Source organism: Arvicanthis niloticus, chromosome 8, assembly GCF_011762505.2.
Source record: "Arvicanthis niloticus isolate mArvNil1 chromosome 8, mArvNil1.pat.X, whole genome shotgun sequence".
NCBI classification, from domain to species: Eukaryota; Metazoa; Chordata; class Mammalia; order Rodentia; family Muridae; genus Arvicanthis; species Arvicanthis niloticus.
The window spans coordinates 63839951-63864572 of record NC_047665.1 but is presented as its reverse complement, the minus strand read 5'-3'; the positions used below and the strand labels follow the sequence as shown (position 1 = coordinate 63864572).

The 24622-nt window shown below is 38.2% G+C and overlaps 1 protein-coding gene across 2 annotated transcripts in view; it reads left to right on the top strand.

Moving 5' to 3' along the window:
* Itga8 (integrin subunit alpha 8) overlaps nt 1-24622 on the top strand; it is a 176138-nt gene that overhangs the window by 39344 nt on the left and 112172 nt on the right. For both annotated transcript variants that reach the window (XM_034510971.2, XM_076939497.1), the window contains exons 6-13: nt 1122-1167; nt 3487-3612; nt 4584-4628; nt 7042-7085; nt 8382-8438; nt 11155-11207; nt 21854-22059; nt 24270-24461. In XM_034510971.2, the coding sequence (XP_034366862.1) occupies nt 1122-1167; nt 3487-3612; nt 4584-4628; nt 7042-7085; nt 8382-8438; nt 11155-11207; nt 21854-22059; nt 24270-24461 (769 nt within the window). The remainder of the gene's footprint in view (nt 1-1121; nt 1168-3486; nt 3613-4583; nt 4629-7041; nt 7086-8381; nt 8439-11154; nt 11208-21853; nt 22060-24269; nt 24462-24622) is intronic.

The window sequence follows — 24622 nt, the reverse complement described above, 5'->3', positions numbered from 1 at the left end:
CCAACTCCCAACCAATAATAACCAGAGAAGCTTTGGGATCATACATGTCTGGCAACTTCTCCTTGAGATTTGTTTTTGTTTTCCTGTCCGCTATTTCTATTTAAATTTATACACATGATAATAAGATGGAGAAACGGGAGATTAAGAAACCTCCTTCCCACCCAGGATTAACCATTCTTGAATACAAATTGTAAAAGCTCATTTGTAAAGATCACAAGAATCTATAACTATCTCTCACTTTATCACTCAGCTGTAATTGGCTGCTTTGATCCAATGTGCATACTGAAATGTACATAGCCCCTCAGAAAACAAAAAGCGTTTGATTTCACACATGAAGGGAAAGGATCCTATGCCTTTGAAATGAGTATGGGGAAATTTATAAACATGTGCTCCGGATACTAATGGCTGCATTTCACTATGATGGCTTGCTTTGATATTTTTCCTGGAAGTTACAGACTGAAGCCAGAGAATTGGGCTATTTGGATTTGCTAATCTAGAATTTTTGCTTTCTTTTTTGAAAGGGGGTAGGATTACAGTTTACAAAAAAAGATTTTACACTTCCTTATTTACTCATTGGAGAAAAGTGCTTTTTATAGTGTGGGGGATCTCAGAATACAGTTTTGGACATTCAGTTCTCTCCTACCTTGTGAGTTGCACAAATTCAGCTTGTCAAGCTTGATGGCACACACCTTTACCCACTGAGCCATTTTTTTTTTCTGGCAATAGATATGTTTTTAAAGGCGATATTATTATTGACTTGAAAATAATTGAATTTATTTTTTGTTGCCAAGATTTTCAAAAGACCATGCCTTAGTTAAGCTGCAAACTTGGTGCCTTGCTCAGTTCCAGCATTCCCCCTACCCTGAATTTATATGTTCTCAAGGGAGCCAGGTCAAAGTGTTTGAGTCAAATTAAAATTATTTAACAAAACACGCTAAGTAACTAGAAAAGAAAAAAATGAAAGAAAATGACCTTCAGGCCTCAGATATAAGGACCTCTTTAAGGAAGTGTAGTTTTACGAGAAACCAATTGTTGGAGCAATGCTTGTTAGCAGTGACTCAGAAGCCTTTAAAACAATTGACTTCTTGTCCACATGTTCCCTTAATGCTTCTGTTTTGCAGAATGGAGACCTTATAGTGGGAGGACCTGGAAGCTTTTACTGGCAAGGTATGTTCTGTATCAGAGGAAAAGCATGTTTGTTGTTACTAACACAGGCAAGCAGACACAGCATCAAATGTTGGCTTTTTCTAAGGCCACTAAACCCCAGCTCACATTTTCTTGACTGAAGAATTGTGATTTGCACTTTGCTGTCCAAATGGTGTTTTTAGAGTATTCTTCAGTCTACTACCCATTCCTCTACCAAGAACTTATTGAGGTTATGCCAGCCTTTGTACTAGATGCTGGAGACACTGTACTGAGAACACAGAGTTGTTGGGTCTCACAACAGAGGACTGTTGGGGCTGTGCTAACACTCACTGCCTTAGTTCCTTGAGTCAGGGTCTTTCATTGAACTAGATCTATCAGATCACCTGAAATCCTGTTCCAGTCTCCATGCACGGGGTGTACATGCATACATGGATATGTGGTACTTCCCTTAACACATACATATAAATATTTTTAAAAATTAAATCATTGGGAAAGATCCAGAAAGATGGATATATGACTGATTTGTTCATGAAATTACTATTAAATTTTATTGGCATATGTAATTAAAGATATTAAATAATATTTCCTTCTCTTAAAATTATTTCACAAACTGAAAAAAAATATGTCTCATGCCAGCGATAGATGTAAACTGGATATTATTTTTATGTGTATATTTTCTTCTAATCTTGTAATGAATTCCTTCATTTAAAGTAGAGAAATATCTTTTGAATTAATAGCTATTAATAAGTCATATAACTAAATATATCATGTAATTAAAATATCTATTTAATTAATCATGTAATTAATTCCTTCATTTAGAGTAGAAAAATATCTCAAGAGAATTAATAGTCATTTAAGTACAAGGAAACCTTACCTGAGATACAGAATTTAAAATCCTGTAGAAGTTTAATATCTTTATAGACTTAGATAATGTGAACTAACAACAGTCAGGTCATGGGAGAAAGAGCAAGGGAAGAAGGAACATTTAGCTAAAGGTCAGAGAAAACTGGCAAATTCTACAGATATTCTTCATAAATTCCTGTAAAACTCTCATTGTCTTAATATAAGAGCACTTATCGGTCCCCATCACATAGAAATATTTACAACACGATTTGACTGGGTTTTATTCCTTTCTTGACTTGGAATTCCCAAAGAATAAGGTAGCTTTAAATTTGATATTAAGAACCATGTTCTCGAAAGCATGTCTTCCTTTTTCTTGTCTCAAAAAGCACGAGTTGACATTTTTGCCTTAGATGTCCAAATCAATATTTGGATGCATGGACTTTTACATGTGATGATGTATTTTAGATATCTCTGTGTCTCAATACAATCATAGTTCAAGACTCCCGAGAGTGACATAGGGAGAAATGAGCCAAGTTCTTGTTAACATTGGTAGCCATGAATCAGCCTCTCTCTCTCTCTCTCTCTCTCTCTCTCTCTCTCTCTCTCTCTCTCTGTGTGTGTGTGAAATTTTGGATCGTATTAGACACAGCTGACTCCTACTATTATAATTTCATGGTTTCTCTATATAGTTTTTCAATAAATGTAAAAGGCTCAAAGATTTATTAGATCTTTCCTTCTGCTGGGCTGAGAACTTTATAATCTATCAAGAAGGCAAGTTCCACATATATTTGCAAAAAACCAAAACCCCTTATTGGAATGCAAAGGAAACTTTAGTTGTATAGCCACTAGCAAAACTATGTGACCTCTGAGAACACTATCAACCTTTTTAAGCATAAAAAATTTATATACTACTGTTTGATGTTTTATTTTTTTCTGACTAGAACATTATAGTTTTGTTTTGTTGTTGTCCTTTGTTTGTTTTGAAGACAGGGTCTCACGTAGACCTGCCTGAGATCAAACCTACTGTGTAGCCCAGGATGATCTTGAATTTCTGATCCTTCCGCCTCCACCTCTGAAGCGTGGGTCTCCTTGCTCTCTGCTCAGTTTTATGTTGAGCTGGGAGTTGAACCCAGAGCTTCATGCATGCTATGTAGGCAGTCTATGAAATGAAGTCCGTCCGTAATCTGAGTACAAATTTAAACATAAATTTCACTTGAAAATATCATTATTTCTTCCTATTTTTATTACTTGAAGGCAGAGAAGGAGATATACCTTAAAAGTACAGGAAAACGGATAAAATATTGCCGTTCATCTCTGGCCTTCTACTAGAATGGAAAGTTCTAGACATTTATAACTAACCTCTGTTTGTCAGTTTTGGGGACATTGAGACCAAGTCCTTGATAGCATTCAAGAGTGTATGACGTGGTTCCAGGTTTGCTGAGCAAAAGCCTGAACCTTGCATCTACTCAGTTGATGTATTAATGTGTTCCATCGCAGGTCAGGTGATCACAGTCAGTGTAGCAGACATCATTGCAAATTACTCATTCAAGGATATTCTACGAAAACTGGCCGCAGAAAAGCAGACAGACGTGGCTCCAGCTTCCTATGATGACAGCTACCTTGGTAAGAACCATTGCTCCAGTACTGCTAGTTTCTCAGAAGGCAAGCAAATTAAATGTACACATGATTTTATTTTATTTTATTTTATTTGTCCTGACTTCTCTGGTTTTATCTGACATATTTTGAAAGTGTTCCTTCTTATTATTTTGAGTAGACCCTTACATTGTCTTTCTCACCACAACTTGCTTTTTCATGCATAAAATACATGATTCTAGCTGCTGTTTGGTGGGCTCTTTGACATTCTCCTAAGGTGCATCACTGGTAGAAGACATTTATATCAGCAGGGATGCTGCTCCTGCTATGGGCAACATGACAGCAGACCTGTCTGTTTTCAACAATAAAGACGAATATTTCTCTATGTAAGACTGTTCTCAAATTTTATTGTATGCAAACCATACAATGTCATCTTAATAGTAATGTTACCCACGTTTGGGTGTCCAAGGGATATTTTGATTGCTTTATGCATTGAAAAATTAAATTATGGTTATGTTTTGTCAGTGTAGATGCAACTTTGCATTTGAGCTCAATGGCGTCCGTGGGCCACTATCCTGAAAGGAATTGAGAGTGGCTCATCATGACGATTGGTAACAAACTCCGAACACAAAGGATGCCTTATAGAAAAGATGCTTGACGACGACGAATTCGTAGCTTTTAAAAAGCAACAGCTGCCACCTTTACCTACGGGGGCCATGAATTCATGCTCTGAAGGCTGATCTGAAAAGCTGACCTTTGAGGGCCATGTGTCTATTGAAGATCAGTGTTGAGATCGTCAGCGTTGCAGATTATAGCTGGGAATTTGTCGGAAAGTGTTTAAATTGGTGTGATTATTTTTCCTCTCAGAGAATCTTTCTTTAATTTTTTAAAAATGTTAGTAGAGGTTTCCAAACAACATAGTGTCATGATAGCACTTTCACGTTTTCTAGAAACAATTCATTTCTTATCAAATGCAATTCATTTTTTTCTCTTTAATATAGGATATTCGGTTGCTGCTGGAGAATTCACTGGGGACTCTCAGCAAGGTCAGAGACATCACTGAATTTAAGTCGTTTTAAAAGCTCAGGGAGTGCTAAGTGACATATAAGTCTTATTGTAAATATGATTTTTCTACACAAAAATTTATGTAGATGACATGCATATATTTATGCGGTGACATTTTATAGAAAATATATACACATTGACACAGCATTTTATTTCAAAGAATTTCATTAGAATCAGTTTCACAGCCTGGTCTACAGAGTGAGTGCCAGGGCTACACAGAGAAACCCTGCCTCAAAAAACAAACAAACAAAACAAAACAAACAAAAACAAACAAACAAAAAGAATCAATTCCTATCCCTACAAAATCTAACTAAGCAATTAAAAGTGAGGAAAGTTGCCCAAGATTATGAATAAAAACTGTACAGATGATTAAATGACTTAGGCAACAGCCACACTTGCATAGTAGGTCAACACTTGCATAGTAGGTCAGAGTGAAAAATCAAGATTTTCTACTCTAATTATAGCATTGCATATCACAGGTGTCCTCCTCCAGCTGATGTCACCCCAACATGTCAACACTGTTCCCCTTTCTCCATTAGACACACCCAATCCCAAATAACAGAACAAACTACTCCCTCTTCTCATAGACAGTCTTCATTGTTTATCCTGTTTCCAACCCTCTAGCTCCATGTGTGTCTTCCCACAGTACTTAACAATGACATGTTCTCAACTCCTTATTTAGCATGTCCTTCTATAAATTCCCGTGTCATCTCATTTTCCTGATCTTCTAAGGTCTTTGCCACCCTTCCATTTGTTATAGACTTTTTGTGTACCTGCTACATGCCAGGATATGTTAAGTACTGTGAATGCAGAAGTAAACAAATTCTCCTTAATCTCAGAGATTACACTCTAGTAGGCCTGAGGAACACAGAATACCTGCTGTCTCAGTTGGGGGTTTATTGCTGTGAAGAGATACCATGACCACAGCAACTCTTATAAAGGAAAATATTAATTGAGGCTGGCTTACAGTTCAGAGATTTAGTTCATTATCGCCACGGGTAACATAACAGTGTACAGGCATATCAGTAACTTTCATTGGATTTCAGAAATATATAGAAAATGCATTCAGACTTTGTATGAGTTGAGGATTTGTAAAATAAAGGCACCATCAAAGGCATTTCAAACAGTTCATTAGACCACTGAGAATCTATGGCCATCCATGCTCATTATTGATAGGACAAGTTGAGAAGCTGCATGAAAGAGAATTTGAGCAAAAGCCTGATACACAAGAGTAAAGACCTGAGTTTTGGTCCTCAACACCCATGTAAAAATCTTAGTGCAGCAGCAAGGACCTGAGAGCAGAGATAGGACTCCTTGAGGCTTTGGTCTGCAAAGTCTAAGTTGAATAGTGAGCTCTAAGTTCAGTGAGACCATCTTCAAAAACTAAAGTGGAAAATGATAGACTATATCGGATATCAATCTTTGGCTTCCATATACATACTCATGGGCATGCACAAATCACACACACACACACACACACACACACACACATACATGAATAATAACATGGCAAAAAAGAATGAGGAGAAAAAATAATTTTGATTCTTAATATGGATCCTTGGTCTGTGCTGATTGGTCCACAGTTGGCCCCCATGATAATTGAACCTCCAAGGAGTACGTTTATGGTGGTATAAAAGATGTCCCCAGAGCCAAAATTAGCAAAGCCTTAGTGAAAGGATTAACTTTAAATCACATGCAGACCTGCAAAGACATGAGGATGTTCCCAAGGGCAGAGGTGTATGTTGTCTAGTATCAAATTGCAACAGCTTAAGTGTGACTTTTGCTTGTTTGTTTTCTATCACCTGTAAAGAAACATCAGGCAGAATGCAACTGGAAACCCTGATTTTCAGTTTGTAACACTCTGCATCACCATTTACAAGGCGCCATCTTTACCCTTTACATTATTCATTTACAAGATGCCCTCTTTACCCTCTGCATTATTTATTTACAAGGCACCATCATCTTTAACACTTTGCTGCTAAATAGCTTTAAATATACTGGAAGCTGAAGAGATGGCTCAGTTGGTAAGGTACAACTCATGGAAGCACAAGGGCCTGAGTTCTATCCTCAGGACCCATCTAAAATAGACACTGTGGTGGCTTGTTCTTGTAATTCCGAGGCAGAGGCAGGCAGATCTCTGTAGCTCACTGAACAGCCAAGAGAGCTGAGCTAATTTCATAACCATTAAATTCCAGTGAGAGACCTTGTCTCAAAATTCCAAGGTGGATGTCTTCTGAGGTAAAAACATCCAAGGTTCTACTCTGGCCTTTTTGATAACCTGCATACATGCGAACCCCCATGCACATGAACACACACATAGACACACACACACACACACACACACACACACACACACAATGTTGTTTCCCTCTAAATGAATCTTTTTATCCCTAGAATTGGTTGCTGGGATTCCAAGAGGAGCACAGAACTTTGGATATGTGAGTATCAAGATATAGTCCAGACATGTTCCATGTGCACTGAATCGTTTTCCCCATGTGATGGTAGACCATTTTAAATGTCCTTTACTAAATATTTCCTGTTACAGTAGTAGGCTGTTTTCCTACTCAATCTAAAAGAGAACAGACGAAACCATTAATGGCATGATTTTTGTGGGTCTGTATGAAACCAAAATGTGCCAAGTCTTAATTATCAAAAACATATACAAAATTCCTTCTAATGTATATTTTCTCCTGCACAAAGGCACATGCCACTGGTTTAGAGGATACCTAAAAGATGAGCTTATCTCCAGGTACCTAACTCATTTCTCTACAAAGTTACTTTAAAACAAGTTCTCATTCCAAAATATCAGGTTTGAGGTGGATACTATTGAGTCCCATCATAACTGGTCACTAGGGAGTTAGAAAAAAGACATTCAAAAAGAGACAACACAAAGGGCTTACAGGGTTACTGTACAAGCACAAGAACATAAATTTGGTTCTCAGACTTTGTGTGAAAAAAGTCAGACATGGGATTCCCAGTGTTAGGGAGGGAGAGACAGGCTGACCCCTGGAACTTGCCGCTTCGCCCACTCAGCTCAACTGGCAAACCTCCAGCCAAAGAGAGACCCTCTCTTAAAGAAGTAGGTAGAGGTCTCCTGAGGAATGACACTTGATGTTGAGCTCTGGCTTCCACATGCACATGGACATATGTTCAACTGCACCCACACACACATATCCATGTAGCCACATGAGTATTTAAGATGTGCCTGATGTTGACATTATCCTACCACTCAAGAGGCTGATAAATTCAGAAGAATCCAGAGTCTGAAGTCAACCTAGGCTACACAGGAAATTCCAGGTCAGCTTAAGATGTATGCATCCCTGTCTGAAAAAGTAAATTAAAATAAGATACAATCTAGACAATATATACAATTTTTAGGTTTGTATTTGGCTAAGGAGACCGTTTTCTATGTGGATAGTATTTAAAAAGCGTATTTTCCATTTATCAGCCTCCTAATAGCATAAGCACACAGATGCGTTTATAACAAAATCATGATCAGACAAAATCACTTGCCAACATGCCAACTGCTGCCCATATCTTTGCATTCAATTACTTCCCCTTCTACAGTCATCAGCATGTGCTTTGTTTGCAATGTTCAGTTGCCGTTTGCCACGCTCAGGCTTGGGGGCTAACCAACTATTATACTTCATAGGAATTTTAAATGATTTGAATTGCCATAGTTTAACATTGCTGATTCTGTTGAATGATATGCTGTCTTACTTCTGCAATTACAGGTCTCCATCATTAACTCCTCAGATATGACCTTCATTCATAATTTTACTGGTGAGCAGGTAAAGACTTTTTTGTTGTTGCTGTCTTGATGCAGAGTCTCAGTCAAACTCTCCTCGGACTCACTGTGTAGCCCAGGTTGGTCTTGAACTCATGGCAGTCTTCCTGCCTCGCCCTCCCTGATACTGAGATTACAGATTCACAACATTATACCCAGGCAAAGAGACAGATACTTAAATACAAAATAACTAATTCTCATATCATGTATTCATTCATTGGTTCAGGAAGTAATGAACACTGGGTACAATGGTGTATCTGACCAATCCCAGCCCTCAAGCTGCTGTGTATGGAAGAAGCAGAATAGGACAGTTGATTCTACTTCAGATGGTGACCAATGATTTGAAGAAAGTAAAACAGAATTATATAATATGGTGGAGGTAGTGCAAAGGTGGATAGCTGCCCAGCAAAAGGGCCTAACACAAAGCCAGTGGCAGAGAATGTGCAGGCTTTCACACACACAAACTAGCTGGACAAATTGGAGGCTCCTGAGGGCTGCCATGTCTATAAGCAAGCAAAAAAATAAGTCAGAATTGAGAGTAAATACTAGTAAATAGACTAGCACCTCCTGTGAGTGCTAGTCTAGAACTATCTGGTTTTAAAGGTTTTCTTTTTGCCACACTCATGTGTAAAATCAAGTGTACACCATGAAGCGGACAGTAGCAATCTACAGTAAGCTCATCCTCCCCCCCCCCATTGGTGGCACTGAGGATAAAATACAGGCCCTTGCACACATTAGCTATGTGTTCTACCCTGAGCTAACCCCTAGCCCTTATTTGTTTTGATAGCCTCTCACTATAGTATTGTGACCTGGTAAAATTTTTCACTTTTTTTTTCAAGCACTGAAGGTGACCCTGTCTTCCAGAAAAATAATGCTCAAAGAATCAATTAGCAAGATTTTTGAATGAACAGAAAGAGCCTTTCATATCCTGTGTAAAAATTTGAGTTTGAGCCCAGGTACCTGTTGCTGTGAAATTTTCAATAAGGAATTTCCTACCTCTCCTGGTACTTTGTTGGATGGTAGGGATAAATGAGGCTGGGGTGATAGTGAAGGAACTCTTCTGGAGTTATTCAAACCTCATAATGAGTCCATCCTTATCCATACATTGCTCTGGAATTGCAGAGAGGAGAGTATAGCTTTTCTTAGCTACTTTGTGGGTTCTTTCTTTTCCCACCCTTTACACCCCCCATATCACCCCCTGTCACTAGATATGTGAGAAAGAAGAGAGAAATCTGGATCTAATTTCTGTCTTCTTCTTTGATCATAACTCCTAATAAACTGCAACCATCCCCCCTGAATAACCAACAACCATTCAACCCAACTATAGGGCTCTAGCATGTATACACCCTCTGAAAAATTCAAGAATTCCAAATATCACACAATCACAGAAACTATCTGCAGCTGGCAAAACCATGCCTCTGCTAGAGCACGAGGCACATCATAGTCAGGTGCTATAAAGCAGCTCCATATCCCTCTGACTGGGGTTAAAATGAAAGCACGTTCTTACAACATATCTGTGTTTTCTAAAGAAACCAAAATTCCAAAATTGTCACTACAGAAAAGAGCTCAAGACAGACTGAAGTCTGCCTTCCAGGAAACATAGTTTCTAGTGGGCTATATTTTAATCGAATTAGTGGATGATTGGAGAATAAGTCAGCTAAAATATCAGATTGCAGACTAAAGAAACAGAGGTGGGTGGGTCTAGAGCCTTTGGGAAGGTGCTGGTGATGCAAACAAGAGCACCTGATTTGCAGGACCTGTTGGGGGAGGGGCGGGCACAATGGTAAATGCCTGTAACCCCAGGGTTTGGGAGCCAGAGAAAAGAAAATGTTGCAAAGAAATACTCCCAAATATATCCAGATTAGTAATGTCCAGATTCAGTAAGAGTCTCCATCTCAAAAAAATTTATGGTAAGGAAAAACTGAGCAAGATGCTGGTCATTGACCTCACACACATGTACACATACCTGCACCTGTACACATCTGTGAACATGTAGACAAACACGTACACACACAAAGAACACATTGGTAAGATGAAGTGATGACCCAAACTGAAACAGATTGTAAAACTATTTTGAAACAATTCTGAGGGAAAACTGTGGAAGATTATTGTACAGTAGTATTTACACTCACTGAAAAGACTTGGAAGTCTTATTAAATATGATCTCACTGTAATTTGATGAGTTGTGGATTTCCCTAAAATTAAAATCATATTGTGATTTAATAACATAGAAACCAAACTAGATAGTGTAATTCCTACTTTACTTTTCTGTCTCTGTGCTTATAAGTACCATCTGTTCTTGGAGGATGCCATGTGGAATCTCAGAGCTCAACAGTGTAGCATCTGAAAATGTCCTGGAAGTCCTCCACATGTGGATCTGGGTTGATTCTGTGGGGTTCAAAATGGCTGAACTAAGTTTGCTAAGGCACTAGATGTCATAGCAAGGCTACAAGTAGCAGAGAGCCTCTTAATAGTTTTGGCCACCAATTGAATGAACCTAATGTATCCAGAGGCTGTACTAGCAGATGTCAGGATTATTATGGAGGGAATTATTCATTAGGTCAGAGGTTAGACTAAATGACTTGAACACTTGGAACAAGGTCTAGGGTCTATGAATTTAAATGCAAAAATGTGCCACAGTGAGAGTCATTTCTCATGAATAATTAAGAGGCAACTATAAACTTGGTTTCCTAAACACAAAATCTATTATTGTATTGCAGATGGCATCTTATTTTGGATATACTGTTGTGGTATCAGATGTTAACAATGATGGGTAAGTTTATAGGAACTTCCTCCCTTGCTGTATGTTATGTCCATCCATAAAAGATGTTATATATTTCCTTCACAGACCACATCCTTTTGTACTTCCTGAACAAGATAGAGGCTCTCTTGTTTTAACTTTTGGTTCAGGACAAGAGGATGCATGTAATAAAGAATTCTGTCATCTTATTTTACATCTTGCTGAGAGCTTCCACATCTGCCACTTCTAAAAAGAGCACAATTTTTGTTTGGTTTTACTCTGATATTATTCAAGAAATAGCCATTTACCATTCAAACACCACAGCCAGTGAGGAGCTTGCTCATCTATTTCTCTTTGTGTCTAGAGGTTCTCCTTCTATGTGTTATAATTATAAATGTTTTACATATTTATGAACTTATTTCCTTACGTTGCTTTAGCCAACCTATCAGCAAACTCCATAAAGAACATGAAAAATGAAATTATTTCAAATCCTGGTGGTAAATTACAGTTGAGCTTGAACTAAACTCCACTACTGAATTGTGGTTGTATAGAAGTAATCGTATCCATCGTAAATGATTATACACACCCTTTTTATCAAAGGGCTTGAGTGGTAGTTTGGCAAAGTATTAAGAAAACGTTAGCCAAGTGTGATGGTGAATGCATGTCTGTAACCAGCCTTTCTGAGACTGAAATGGGGCGTTGTGAGCTCAAGTATACAGTAGAGTATATAGGACAGAGCAGAGTGTACAGAAAGGGAAGAAAGGGCCAAAGGAGAAGGAAGAAGAGGAGGAGAACGAGGAGGGGGAAGAGGAAGAGGAGAACGAGGGGGGGAAGAGGAGAAAGAGGAGGAGGAGGAGGAGGAAGAAGAGGAGGAGGGGGAGGAGGAGGAGAGAGGGAGAGGGGAAAGTCGTTAAGTTGAGATGTATTGGACAGCCATTTACCAAATGCCATTGAAGAATCTCTTATGGAAGGCATTATTTTCAGGCACCCACAGCACTGTATAAGGTGAGTGAGGCAGATGAGCCTCTGCTCTCGCTGAGATTACATGTTTCTGTACAAAGCAAGTATCTTAAGTATCATTATTATATTTTATGATCAGAGCCAATCATCTTTAATGGGTCATCAATAGGTTATTTCTCTCTCACACTTGCAAAACTGGAAGTATATTTATCATGAAGTGGCACACAAATGGAAAAAATTGAGCACTTTCTGTACAGCCTGGAAAATCGTTTTACTATTCTCCTTTTAGTGAATTTTATTTTTGTCCACTGTACATTGGTTGAGTGCTGCACTTCTATGAAACTTACGTTAGAGATGGGAGGTGGGAGTTATAGCCCCAAATTAATAAGTCAAATGAAGAGTATGTCAGATGGTGTTAAGTTCTATGGAGAAAAATAGCTGGAAAGAAAGAAGATGTATTCAGCAGAAAGTGAATAAGTAAACTATGGTAAATCCAAAGGATAAGACTTTATTCGGCACTGAAAGATGTGAGCTGTCAAAAAAGAGACATGGGTAAACTCTGAATGCCTATTAGTACATTACTAAGGAGGAGGAGGAGGCAGAGAGAGGAAGATGAGAAAGAAGGAAGTAGAGAGAGGGGAAGGAGAGGAAAGAAAGGAGGAAGAGAATCTGACCCTGGGAAATTCTGGAAAAGATATGTACTATATATTCCAATGGCTATTTGGGAAAACAGAAAACTATGCAAATGGGAAAAATATCAGTGTTTGTCCAAGATGCTAGGAGGGAGGGGTGAATGAGCAGGGCTCCGGGGATTTATTAGCCACCATAACCATTGTGAGATACAGTCCTGGCACATTTGCTAAATCCCATAAAGCAGCAAGAGTGAGATCCAGGTAAATGAGGCGCTTGGATAATTATTTCTGAATATTGGTTTACTGTTTAGTAAATGCTCTTCTGTGATAGCAGACATGGAGGTAGAGAAAACTACCTGTCGGAGGGCAGCACAGACCTCTGTGTGCTCTGTCCAAATTTACTTTGAATCTAAAACAGATCTATAAAATAAATTCTGCTGACTAATTTGTAAAGAAAGACAGAGGAGACGTACTGAGAGAAATTCTGTTTTTAAATGAGAAAGGTCTGTGTGAGAAAATAATAGCAAAATAGGGCCATAGCTGTGAGTAGAAGGGGCTTTCCCACCAAACAGGGGGAAAACAAATTCCCAGAGGTGGGGGTTTCTGGAATATTCTAGAAACAGCAAAGGGGTTTTTGAAGAGTGATGAGAAATTGGGCTGCAAAACTGTGTAAACCCCACTGCATTTAGTAGGCATGGCCATACAACATTGCAGGGAGGCTAAAAGGAATCTGCCTCCCAGGCAGGCATTACTCTATGTACTTCAGGAGATTCAAAAGGAGACCATTCTCTCCTGTGCTCTGTCTGGTTATTCCCCAGAGAAGGCAGGACAATGGCCTGGAAGCTGAAGAACTTGCACACTGGCTGTAATTTGAACGACTTGCTGAGTGCTGATTTTATCCTGCAAGCTGTTAATTTTAAATGAAATAATAGCATTCATCTCCAATTGTCATAGCTGCAAAGAGAAAGATAACATTAGGACCACTGGTGAAGATTCCCAACTTGATGGACTATAATTATTATGAAACCCTCTTCGAATTTCAGGAAGAAGCTAAGCTAAAGAAAAACATGAAGCCCAAACATGGCATGGCATCCAGATTCAGTGACCCCACTCTATAGTGAAATCAATTCCACGGAGAACGGTCAGATGTGCATAGCCGTATTTCTTTCTTGGGTAGGCATCTGATCACACATGCTTGAGTCCTAAGTGGCACTCCACTAGGCCCACCCTTTCTCCAATAGCCTTCCTTCAGACCACTCCCATTTATAATCCTTCGACTTCTCCCAGAGGTCACAGCTTGCTCCGGAAGACTCCCCTTCCTGAAAACATCCTCATTTATACGACAGCAATATTTACAGTACACATTTTTGCCATGTAAAAGAGAAATTGCTTCTTTGGTTTCTTGCTGATCCAAACAACTTGTTAACAACAAACTCAGGAACTGTTCAACCGAAGGATCTGTCCTTTGCTGTGGTTTTCAAAATCGTTGTGCACACTAGTTCTCTTTTAATTTGTTTCTTGAAATTAATTATTATTATTTTTTTTACTAAAGAATGAATTCATGAACCCATAAAGGGCCCACAGATTTTCAGTGTACTAATAATTTGTTGTTTTAAATTATTTGGGTATGGTGAGATTCTAAGACCTATAATAAATTAAGTGTATTCTGGAAGCAAATGGAATTGATCCATGATAGAGCTGGACAACTCGAGAAATCAAGATCATGGCAGTAGTTTATATAGTTTATTCAGAGAGCTAAGAAAATCACTTAAGTGATGGCTAATGTTTAGAAGGGCCACGTGCATCTAAGACACACACATACACACATTGTGTCTTTGTCTCTCTATATGTGTCTTTGTGTGTGTTTCTCTCTGTCTCTGTCTTTGTCTATCTCTGTCTCTCTCTCTATCTCTTTCATCACTCTGTCTCTCTGTCTCTCTCCTCTCTCTCTCTGTGTCTCTTTATCTCTCTTTATCACTCTGTCTCTCTCTGTCTCTCTCCTTATGTCTCTGTCTCTCTTTCTCTCTGGGCTGAACCAGACTTTTTCCACGCCAAAAGATTATTAAGTACCACGTGTGAGACAGTGAATGAAGATTGTTTGACAGGGTGCATGTTATCTGGTGCACAACAGAATCAAGGTCCTTACAAAAATCTAAACACCAGGGAAGAAAACACGGTGATGTTAAGCAAAATGACAAAATAAGGTGATGGTTGATGTTGACTTTACCATAAGCATTTATATGTGTATGCATTTATTTATATGTGTATGTGTTTATTTATTTTTTTTGAGGAAGATTTTTGCCATGCAGCCCCGGCTAGCTTTGAAATCATGATCTTCCTCTCTCAGGCTCCCTATTCTAAGCTTATAAACATTCATCACTGCATCTTAATATTTTTATTTAGAAAAAAATCTACTGGTATTATAAATGAATTCCAAACATTTAGACCATGCAATTCTGCACTCACTAGTTGGTATGAGATATTATCAAGTCTGTCATGGTTTTGAAACAATGGTATATACAGTCTGAGAATAAAATAGAATTAACTTTAGTTTTGGTTTCTTGATGCAGTTTATACTATGGACTTATTTATCTATGTAAACTTTTTAGGGGTTTTTGAAACAGCAAATGGAAATAGTAATTTTTGTTATATTTCTAGACAAGAGGCTCTGTTTCAATTTTTCATTATAGTCATTGAACCATGTAGTTGTTATTTACTCTATTTCAGAAACTGACAGAATTAAAATTGAAACCACACTCATTGTTCATAGCCTCACAGAGGACAGAAGGAAACACATTTCATCAGACATTAGCTATCAATGAAATTAAGAACACTTTAGAGAGAAGCTTTTTGAGAGAAGTAGCTTTTAGCAACTAAAATTTAAGCTAGATTCAGTCTAAATTTTTTTATTCACATGGGAGAATTTCTTATGAATAAATTAGGTAGAAAATCAAGAAAAATAAAACGTAACATGGTTTTAAGTTAGATTCAGTTCATTAATGTAGCTAGCTAAATTACCTTTGTTAGTGCCTGTCATAAACCAGTTAGGTTGCCTAGATATCAACTCTGTGGTCCACTGTTCTAAATCCCTTTAGTAAATAAAACCATTAGCCTGCAAATTTTACTCCTGGAGAAAATGATGTTGAGTTCCTATATTAAATTAGCTTATTAATTTCATTTGTCTCCAGGAATTATGTTCTGGTTCTTCACGTCTTTTGTTCTCATTGGTGGGTTCTTTCACGCTATCACAAATAGTAACTCTCCTGTTCCATAAGTCCTATGAAGGGTGAGGCATTGACTGTTATAGGTCACCAGTGTGAATTTAGACACAAATTGGAGAGAAAAATGAAGTCTATATGCTTCACAGAGATGTTTAGAACGTACTTAAACTTATGGCCTTCCAGATAAAATGAAGTTGATGCATGAATCCTACTCCAAGAAATGCCTTTCCAGAAAAAGTTAAATCTCACCCACATACATTCCCACCAAAGGAAATAGGTTTAGTGAAAACACTTCTTGAGCATGCTTTCTTCATAATTGCTTTATAAATAAAACCATTTGAACATATATATATATATATTATATATATACACACACATATATATATATATTCTTTAGCCTATCATACATCATTACTGTTCAGTCAACAAAAGTTATCTATGCTAATCAATACTTTAAAAATTTAAATTTGAATTGGTTCCTCACACAGAAAAGGGATTTATCCAGCTATGGTGGCATACTCTCATAATTACAACATTCTGAGTCTGGGGCAGGAGGATCCTGAGTTCAAGGCCAGTGCTGGCTATCTGGCAAGATCCTATCTTTAAAAGCATATATAGTTTACTACATATAGCCTTTAGTATCAGTTGGGGATGTATCTCAGGTGACAAAGTGCTGGGCTAGCATGCAGGAAGCTCTGGGCTGGAGTGCCACGTAAAACCAGGTTTGATGGCATATCCCTATAATCCTAGCACTTGGCAAGTGAAAGCAGAAAAATTAAACGTTTAAGGTCATCTTTGGCTATATAGCAAATTCAAAGCCACTAATGACTCTCAGAAAGAAAACAATTGCATCCTACCTCAGTGTATACACGCGCGCGTGCGCGCGCACACACACACACACCACACAAATTGTTTTCCTCCTTGATATGTATAATATATTTACTTGGCTTTCTATTGTATATTCTATTTTATTTAATTGAATTCATAATACTCTAATGGGTTGCAAATCAACACCAGCCTAAACAATCATATGATTGTTGTGATTAAATGGACTGTGAGTGTACAAAAATATTTAGAGCAAACAAAAACTAGTCTATGAAACACATTGTCTCAACTGAATCTGAGCTGGTTTTGTCCCTTAATTCTATGAGGGTGTAAGTGTAAAGTAAGAATATTTATAAGTATTTAAGAGACATATAATTTAAACAGCTAGGGAATTATATTTCTAAGAAGATAAATCAATGCTGCCATTACATTGGAATTCAAACATTCCATGAATGATCTAGTCCCTTGCAACCATAGGGCAAATAATTTCCCACTACTGGATCCCTTTTTGCTTTCAAGGAGAAGAGTATTGAGCCAATTGTGCCAACCCTTGTTCTAATCACTCCCTCCTGGGCCAATCAGATGCCTTCCTTTCTTCTTTGTGGACTGAGAAATTGTTCCTGTTAGCCTCCGCCATGGAGAGCTGGTGACTTCGTGTGACTTACTTCGAGGCTGCTAGGCAGCCTCACTCACAGATAGATGAATAACAAATGCATCTCTGCGTTTGTCAGGACAGTAACAGAAATAGAGTCAGCCAGGGCACTCTGGTACAAGACCAGGAGCTGGAAATATGGATCCCTGCTCTCCTCTCCCTATGGAGCACAAGAGGGAAATGATGGGATTTAAAAAAAATTTTTTGACATGTATTTAGGAGCATTTTAAGTTGAATGTGAGCCTGTAATCCCAGCACTTGGAAGGCTAAGCCAGAAGATTCTAAGTGTCAGGCCAACTTGGGCTATGTAGTTAGACCCCGCCTAAAAGAAGAAAGAATGGGAAAGAGAGAGAGAGAGAGAGAGAGAGAGAGAGAGAGAGAGAGAGAGAGAGAGAAGAGGTGAAAAGATGGTAGGAAATTGGGAGGGAGAGAGAAAAATTTGCATTTAGAAATCCTTCTTAGGTTTTGGAATCTAAAACAAAAGTTAAAACCAATCGTAAACTCCTCCGTCCCTCAGCCCCTGCTACCTCCCCACACTGCAAGCAGCTGCAAGCACCTCCTGGTGGTTTTCAGATGTTGTGTCTACTACTGTGGGTAGCCTGTTCTAAGAGTATTTCTAGACTCCAACCATTCCACAGTTACTTTCTACTTGTTTGTGGCTCTTGCAGAGTGAGAAAGAAGGAAACTCGAACTTGGCTCTTTGGACACATTTTTTTTTTCTATTTAAATCGGTATAATGTTAAAATATTGGGTATTCTCCTCGCCAGCCAGCCTAAGCTCTCTTTAACACTTCTACTGCTTGTTAAATGCTACTTACTGTACAGGGAGTGTCAGGGCAGGCAAGAGGGAGTGGGGAGAGATGTTTCCAATGGTATTCAGTGAAGCAGTCAATTACTGTCCGCATGTAAGAAATACAGCTCTTTGCCATGCTATACCTGCTTCTGGCAGTGATAGGTCTACATCACTGCTATTCCAAAATTTCCGTCTCTCTCATTTCATCTGGATTCAACTTACCTCTTCAAGGACCTTTCTTTGTCACTAGTTTTAATCTATTTCCTGTTTAGGTTTATAGGAGATGGATCAGGAAGTGCAACATTGTCATGCTCTTCCTCACTCCTCCTCCTCCTGTCCTAAACATCTTGCATCAGTGTGGCACAGGTTTTACAAAGGAGAAAGCTGTTGACATCAAGAGTCCATTAGATCTTATAAGGTTCTGTAGTTCTTGCCATGTGATGACTACATGTATCCGTCGGCACAGTGTCACCTGAAGACTACATTACAGTGCCTAACAAATTCCGGATATTTTCCTCCTTACCCCTTTCCCCTTCCCTATCCCTGAAATCACCGTTCTTCCTGGTTCCCATGGGTTTGCCTTTTCCTGCACATCCCATAGTTGGAATTATGCAGTATTTGCCTTTTCAGGTTGGCTTCTTTCAGTCAGCCATAGTATCTTCCCATGCTTCTGTGCTAATTTCTGTTCACTGCTGAAGAATAAATAGTCCACTAGAGGACACAACATGGTTTTTGATGGCATCTTGGTGGTCTCCAAGTTTTAGCAGTTATACTGCAAATGTCTTCATGCAGCTTTTCACGTGGGCTTAAGTTCCAAGCTCACTTAGTACACTAAAGGGTGTACTCGTGTGAGTTCATATGTGATGAGCGTAATGTGCAGCTTTGTAAGGACCTGCTAGGCTGCTTCAGAGTGTCTGTGTTGATGGACATATTGCCTCATTCACACTAACATAATCACTTTTGGAGTTTAGCTGTTCTACGTGATTTAAAGTAGGACCTCATTATTTAAATTTTCAGCTCCTAACGATGTGTGATGTTGGATGTCTTCCAATATGTTTGCATCTTCTTTGAGAAGGTATATAATTCAGATCGTTTGCCCAATTTTAATGTTTTGGCTTAGAGTTCCTACTATATATTATATAAATATAACACAATTATAAAATAACCTATAGTATTCTAAATATTACATATAGTAACACTACAATATATGACATTAATATACATGATTACTGTTCAATTTTTGAATTCTAAGAATTACCAATACATTTTATCTTTCCAATTAAATGTGCTAGAATGCTCAGATCATGGAGCTCACTGGGCCATTCAATACTCTCTGACTCTACTCTTGGGTACCTGCCTTGGCTCACAACACAGTCAGCTTACTTCTAGACCCACATGTGATCAATGCCATTCCTGCATTCCTTCCAAGCTCTTGTCTTCCTCTGTCTATCATCTCAGCACTAATTTAGAACTAATTTTATTTTATTTTTTCAAGCTGCCTCATTTGCAGTTACATGAGTGATAAGTTGAAAGTATATCATTTCCAAGTTTTGACTTGATTCATGGTATTCATTAGATTACTATCACCAGTCTTAAACCTAGCAGGTATATACAATATATTTTTCTTTTTATTATATCTTCATTATTTAAAACATTTTTAAATTTAAATATATTTTGATTATTTCTCTCCTCTCCACCAAGTCCTTCCAGATCCTCTGCCCTTCCATACCTACCCAATTTTAAGTTCTTTCTTAGAAAAAGCAAAACTGAATGCAACAAAACCCTCCAAAACAAAACCAAAATAAAACCACACCCCCAAAAATCCCACCAAACTTTAATCAAATAAAAGCATACACACACACACACACACACACACACACACACACACACACAGAGCCATGGAGATTGTTATATGTTACTCAACCTTCTGAGGCCTGTGTTTTAGTGCTTATACCCAAGGTCACTCTATTGGAAAAACTGATTTCTCCTCTTCCAGCAAGTATAAACAATTCTATTTACCCTAGTAGCTCACTTTTCATTTATTCAGTCATTCATTCAAAAAAATATAACAAAAAATGATAAGATGCAACAAAAACTATCACATCATAGTTGGACAAGACACACAATCAGAAGGAAAAGAACCCCAAGTAGACTGCTATGCAGGCAAGCTCTGAATTCAGGGAGAGGGAGGTCAGAGCAATGGAGTCAGTATACTGCATTATTCATACTACTTAGAGCTTCGGGAAACATTTGGCTCTACAGCTGAGCATGGTAACACACACCTGTAACTCTAACATTTGGGAGGCTGAGATTAACAGATCATGCGTTCAAGACCAGGTTGGGCTATTTAGGAGATCCTGTTCAAAAAGAAAAGATATAGAGAAAGCAGGAGAGAGAATGAGGTGGGGTGAGGAAAAGAGAGGGAAGAGAGGGAAATGGATGGGAGAAAAGGGGAGGGAACAGTAAAGAGACGGGAGGGGAGAGAAAGAATAAAGTGTCTCGCTCTCAATAGCTTTCTACTCCAGACTTACTTTTTAAAAATTATATTATAAATATGTCATATATTAATATATTTTATATAATAATAACATATCAAAGCATTGATTCTATTATACAATTACTATGTAGTATTAATATTCTTGCTGTATCAATAGTCTAGTGTTAGTAGTAACGTCATAGTGATGTATGTGAATGAAGGCATTCAGGGAATTAGATAACTTGGCACACCTCAGCATTAATGTGCATAGAGTAAAAGTCAAAGGTGACCTTTTTCACACTATTTCATCTGCCAAGCTTATCTTCAGACATACTTGAGCACTGGTTGTTAGTAGAGGTCAAAGTATCTATTTTTGTTAGTAGGAATTTTCTTAAAGAATTTGAAAATAGAAACCAAATACTTTAGAAGTCTCCTGACAAAACAGAAAATTCCTCATCCTGTCCACTCTGTGATGGCTACTTCTGTGACAAAGACACTTACAATGACTTTTGTGTTTTATCCTTACAGTAGTAATAGCTTATCTCAAAATCTAAATCTTGAAAATATGTTATTTGATTCTTCTAAATATGTTATGATGTACACAGAATGGCTGCATATTTCATCAGGAATAAAAATTTGTCTTTCAGCCAGCATCAATTACTTCTCTGCCCTCTTTTATTTTTAACCAGAGGACAGACAGGACAAAACTTATTTGAAATCTTATTATTGCAAGAAGTCAGGGTCAGCTCAATAAATTACACACAGACCTCAAAGAAACATACGTCCTCAAAGAAACAAAACACACTCAGGTTTGATGTGTTTTCCACGTGTGACTCCAGTTTCTGGAAATGCATTAAAAATCCAAAAAGGACAAAATGTCTCTGATTTCTTAGACATTTCTCACATAGTTGGAAAGTTCAATGTGATAATTTAACAACTTTTATTTTTTCAGCATTCTGCTTTGTAGACATAACAATGTTATGAAAGAGATCTGACGATTGTAAAATGACCCTCAGAAAAGGAAACACAGCAACAGAAACATCCTCATCTAGTTGATTATAGATACTCCAGAGAACCTTGTCTGCTGGTTGTTGACTGTTCCCTCTCTCTGTTCCCTGCAGCATGGATGACATATTGGTTGGGGCACCTCTCTTTATGGATCGAGAATTTGAAAGTAGCCCTAGAGAAGTGGGGCAGGTCTACCTGTACCTACAAGCAAGTGCCCTCCTCTTCCAAGACCCACAGGTCCTCACTGGCACAGAGACTTTTGGGAGATTCGGTAGCTCTGTGGCCCACTTGGGGGACCTGAACCAAGATGGATACAATGGTAATTTAGAGCAATGGGTGGGGCTGGCTTGCACTTCAGTGTCATGCTACTGTTGTAAGAAGGAAGCTATGACCATTTAAAAGATTCTTAATGTTGGGGGGACCAGTTATTATTGTCAACTTAATAAGTTCTGAAAATTTTCAAGGCAAATTTAAGTTTTTATATTTTGATTAATTAAGATATTGTATGGAGAGTTTTCTCTCATGTGATTTCTCATTGGTGACTTGAGAACTGTAGAAATTTTTATATGAATAAAGTGGAAATAAATGCATGTTGGTGTATTAGCAAGCATGTAGTTTTACATGTTTATACTGGCCCATTCTTGGTCAGTAAATTTCATTTTAAAGGTTCTTTTCATGTTTGCAATATAATCCTTATTTGGGGCATGTGGTTCTTTAAGTAAGAAATCTATAAATTCTTCCTATTCACTGAGTCAGAGAATACTGCATGCTCACATAAAAGTTTGCATATATTTTCAGGACATGTGATTGAAGAACCAAAGTGCAATATGTTTGTCATTCAAAGAGGAAGCTATAAGAGGAATTTTCTGGATTTAACTAGAATAAAGAGGATTACCATCAGATGGGTATTCACATGATTCACATGCACTAATACCAAGTGCTTCAGATTCAAAATCCCTTTGAAAACACATCTTAGCAACTAGTCAATGTTAGAGTCCTATAAACCATACATGCTTGGGTCAAGAATACAGGTCAGCAGTAGACCATCTGCCTAGCATGAGGGAGGTTCTTGACTCAAGCCTTAGAATGGAAGAAGAAAACCATGCTCGTGTTAGAGGTTATGTTCTGGGAGAATGAAAAAGACAAGATACAGTCCCCATAAAATAACTTGACTTGTTGCTTTCTAAAATGATTATCCCAGGGAATTCATGTTGCTGAGTTATGCAAGTGACTGTTCTCATCCTATTTTCTACTTGTCTTTCCCCTTGAACCAGTTCTGACATTTTTTAAAGCTAAGAGAAGAATCTCTTAGACTCTGGGCTTTGGTGTTCAGGAGTGCAAAACAAGCAAAAACAATGCCAAGCTAGCTGGGCTTAAACTTGGGGACAGCTGGAAAGTCAAGGACTTAGAGGCAGTGCAGAAAGTGTTCTTGCTACCAAACACATGACAGTGTTTCTATTTTCTACTGAGTTCATTGTCTTCAGAGTTGCTAGATTATTTATCTTGGGCAGGCCAGTAGAAGTGAATTTCCTCACTATAATATAATTCTCAAAAGACAATTGATTCCTGATTCATTCAGTGTTGTTCACAGAGTGGACATTTCACCAACAAAAGAGATTCCCCCCCTCATTTAGTAAGCTAGTATGTTGCCATGTAGTCATTTTTCAAACTATACAAGTTTCTATTTAGTATTCAGGACAATTCTGATAATCCATATGGCAGAAGATAAATTATATTTCAGCAAAAGTTGGCTCTCTCTGGGTTACCTAGTGCTCTTAATTATAAAATAAGCTTCTTCTAGTTGATTAGATCATGGGATAATTAAATAAAGCAATCCATGGGAATGGAGCTTTTGATTTTATTTCTTGAAAGAAGGGATTACTACAACAGTACCTTACCAAGTCCACCAGCCTCCTAACATATGGTAGGGCCTAGCTATGCCTCTCGTCATTGAGGTCGCATGTAGATAGTCCTCTGCCTTCCCTGGCTCTCAAATTGGCTATGTTCCTCTTACTTCTGGATCTTTACAAGTTAAGCTACTTCTCCTGAAGGGGGAGAAGAGCTCTTCCTTTAAACTGTCACATGCTTGGTTCCTTTGTGACCTCATATTCAGTTTCAAGTGACACCTTGTCTGACCACCTACTCTAAAACGATGCTCCAATGTGCCAATATTTTTTTTAATTTCTACACTATTTATTGCTTTCGATATTTCCTTAATTGTGTTTCTGTTCAAAGTCCCCCCAACTACAAACTTTCCAAACACCAGGGCCTATAAGTGTCTCACCGACTTTGCCAGTGAGCACCTAGTACACTCAGCACACACTCATGGTACCAATATAAGGCATGCCATTCTTCTATGTTGCTACAATTACTCCAGAAACCTCTGGAAAATATAGCAAGCCATTTGGGACTTGTGGCACTACTTTTGGATTGTACTTATTTTTTTCTAAAATTTCTTTCTTTCTTTCTTCCTTCCTTCCTTTCTTTCTTTCTCTCTCTCTTTTCAAAACTGATTTTGTGTCTCTGTAGATATTGCCATCGGTGTGCCCTTTGCAGGCAAGGATCAACGAGGTAAAGTCCTTATTTTCAATGGAAGCCCAAAAGGCTTACACAGCAAGCCTTCTCAAGTTCTGCAAGGAATATGGGAGTCACAGACCATCCCTTCTGGATTTGGCTTTTCTCTAAGAGGAGACGCAGACATAGACAAGAATGATTACCCAGGTAAGGTTCTTTGTCTTTTCCCACATGAGTACTTGCTTCCTGGCAAGAGTCCCTTCTCTGAAAAACACATTATGCAAAAGCATTTCTCTCATAAAAGATGAAGATCAAGTTTAACATGGCACAGGCTTTATTGGTAGGAGTCCAGAGTGACTTTCACAAGC